Source organism: Perkinsus marinus (assembly GCF_000006405.1).
Source record: "Perkinsus marinus ATCC 50983 genomic scaffold scf_1104296946658, whole genome shotgun sequence".
NCBI lineage: Eukaryota > Perkinsozoa > Perkinsida > Perkinsidae > Perkinsus > Perkinsus marinus.
The window spans coordinates 128,238-131,256 of NW_003210883.1; the positions used below are offsets into that span (position 1 = coordinate 128,238).

The following is a 3,019-nucleotide window of genomic DNA, read 5'->3' on the forward strand; positions in this document are numbered from 1 at the left end:
ACTCTACCTTGGACATTAGTGTTGTTGGCCAAGCCCAACACTTGAGTGGATACTCCAGCTTTGTTAATCTCCCTACTCACAATCTTAGCGGCCAATCTAATGGCAGTCAGGATCCTCAACAACTCGTCCTGAATGGGGAAGGTAACTTAATAAACAACGAAGTGGACTACTTACTCTCGATCCGAAACTGTCATTAGGGTTGGCAATAACGTATTCACCCATAGTAGGTTTCCCGGTCATACCTGGACGGAATCCTACTTCGAGAAATACCTCCACAACTTACCAAGGTCGAGTTCGCTGATAAGCTGGGTTTGGAAATCGGTGGGGACCATACCCTCCCTAATCATCTGATTTGGAGGGACTCGGAAGGCTTGCGTTTCCGGGTCGGTATCGGTGAAGTCCTCAGGGCCAACCTCCTGTTGCTGCTGTTGGTCTGTAGATGGCATGAAAGGGAGAGTATTCAAAGTCCAACTACGTAAGATACAGTATAGGTAGGTTACGACGACGTATCACCCCATTTACAGCAGAAAACACCCGAATCAAAACTAAACAAGATACCAAAGAGTAGAACTCATGCCAATCCCTTCCGTGTATCGAATGCTAATCGCTAGGCTAGACCGTCGTTGGTGGTACAACAAGAACTAGGCTCCTGTAACTTGATCATTCTTATCAATCTAGCCATTCCTTGTATTTTCTCAACACATTCTTGTCACGGTGGAATATGAATTTGTCAATGACGTAACTTACTTCGTTTCTTATCTCGAATTGTGTATAAATAGTGGAACTAAGTCGGATGGTATATGGGAGTGTCTTCTGCTGAGGACGCTGTTCGTAATAATACTATCATTGGAGACAGCCCCTTCATACAGAAGGTGGTGAGCTCGGGGAGTTATGGTATGATAATATCTACCACGTCAAGGACTAGCTAGCCTCACAAGATATCATCATCCAGTACTTTGAAATAAGAGGGCATGAATATCAACCGTTCAAGGCCCCGAGGGTGGTGTATGCTCAGCTCATTTAGATTGTGATCTTCCCCGCGCAAGTTGAAAGGTTAACTTCCAACTTTATGATTCCCATTCAATACGCAGAAACCAATGATAATTTCCCAAACTTTTCTCACATGATCCATATCATGACCATGTGCATATTTTCCCGTACAGTATTGACTATGTCCACAGTAGATCCTCAAGACGAAGGAATGGGGCTTGGGTTGATCTTCGTACCAGCTGCGGCTTCGATTGTCGCTCGGGTTTGATGTCAGTCACGGCGAACAACAGTTTCGGCCAATACACGATATAGGTTGGTGATGAGAGTAGGCTCATATTCTTTGCAGGATACTTGAATCATGCCCTCCCGAATGGTGTGTATGCGCAAATTATCAGTCAGGTTGGGTGGAAGGACATCAGAGTGAAAAGCTCCGGTGTTGTATTCCCCCAAACCGGGGTTAGGTGGATGAAAGGGACCATATCGTGGTTCATTATCAGTATGATCAGCTTTATGCACTACTAGTCAATCGAGAGTTCATAGATTATCGCATATAATTTGGTATTACTCCCTACACCTCGTGTAGTTGAAGTATGCTTCGTGTTATGTCAGTACAGATAAGAGGTAACTTGCGATAGTATTGTGGGTCCCGGCCAATACTTTATATTTTCTGCGTCACTTTATCGTAAAATGAATCCACATTGCCCTCATTGGCTCGGTTGTGTTTGCTTCGTCTGCGTCTCAAACCGTAGTCTCGAATATATTGGCGAACAACGATGCCACGGATATACAATATGCGAGCAATACATGAATCGTCCTCGTACACAACATCGTGTGTAGAGGTTAATATTACATGACAATAATGAAGGGCTTCTTCTGATGTCGACTCTTGCATCTTCCGAGCTAACACAAACCCCGGCTAGGAATACAATGGAAATGTCAAATCAGGTTGATGCTAGGATGGGCAGGAGTCCAGGTAGGAATCTTGAGGTTGAGTTGGTAAGATACGGATTAGGTCCCTGTTAGGAAGCAGCATGGGAGTTGAGAGTGTATTCAGAAGCTTTCGTAGTGATATTGGAGATCTTCGTTTTACCATTGATTTTGACGAAGATGCGAATACTCAGCTTCAGAATGGCACTCTGGTTCGTATTGGCAGAGGGCCAACGGCGGCTACCTGTCGTCTCCTCGACCTAGGCCTCCAAATATCAATAGCTCAATGCACGTCACTCATTGGTCATGTTGTGGTGTATAGTCTTTTTCAATACTTATTCGCTTCTTGCATTCGATGTTTTGCTTGATAACAATGTGGGCTTGATGATGCTCTATTGCTGTAATATGAGGTTTCTGTAGCAAACGTGTTTTATTGTACATCCACAGCTGTACGAGTTTGCTGTGGGTGTAGTTGCATATGTCCATAGTTGGATTCATTGTAGAGCGACCTATTTTTCATCAATAAATTAAGTCTTCATACATCAACGTTACAGTAACCGAAACTTTCGACGCAGAAGCACGTTTATAGTGTGGGTCCCACCAAGATTCAAGGAATGAGAAGCAGTCGGTCCCTAGTCACACAAAGAATAAGGGGGTGCTCCTGATCTACTGCGATAAGTGGCCTGGCATAGTGGGGTAGCCCTTAGCATGACGATGCTGCTCTCTGAATCTAGCTTATGCTTGGGGACGCGTAGACCCTCCAAGTGTTGTTGACTACCCAAACCGTTGAGGGGATTTACATACATACGTTTTGGCTAATCCCATCTCAGAGATCGAGGACTCTGCGAAGTATGGTACAGAATAGCCTCAGCCAAACATGAGATGATGAGGAGGAAGAGTGATCCTAGTGCATTAAATAGGCATTATCTGTACCTAATGGTTAACAGAACTTTGAGCTTTGGATTATGCCGTCTGGCAACACGTCCTCTTCATTATGTCTGCCTCTTGATACCGATTCATGAGACTACAACCTCCTTGGATGCAAGAAGCATTGATCTTATTTTAGTGAATATATCTGAGTGTGAGTGTACACAACTCAGTT

The 3,019-nt window shown here is 44.2% G+C and overlaps 1 protein-coding gene across 1 annotated transcript in view; it reads right to left on the reverse strand.

Annotated features, from left to right (window-relative positions):
- The window catches only part of Pmar_PMAR011104 (hypothetical protein), a gene marked incomplete at both ends in the record, with an annotated part of 2,136 nt that extends 1,690 nt beyond the window's left edge, over positions 1-446 (reverse strand). Inside the window, 3 exons of the mRNA XM_002779597.1 lie at positions 8-128; positions 175-242; positions 284-446. Coding sequence (XP_002779643.1) covers positions 8-128; positions 175-242; positions 284-446 — 352 coding nt within the window. The remainder of the gene's footprint in view (positions 1-7; positions 129-174; positions 243-283) is intronic.
- Positions 447-3,019: the final 2,573 nt, after the last annotated feature.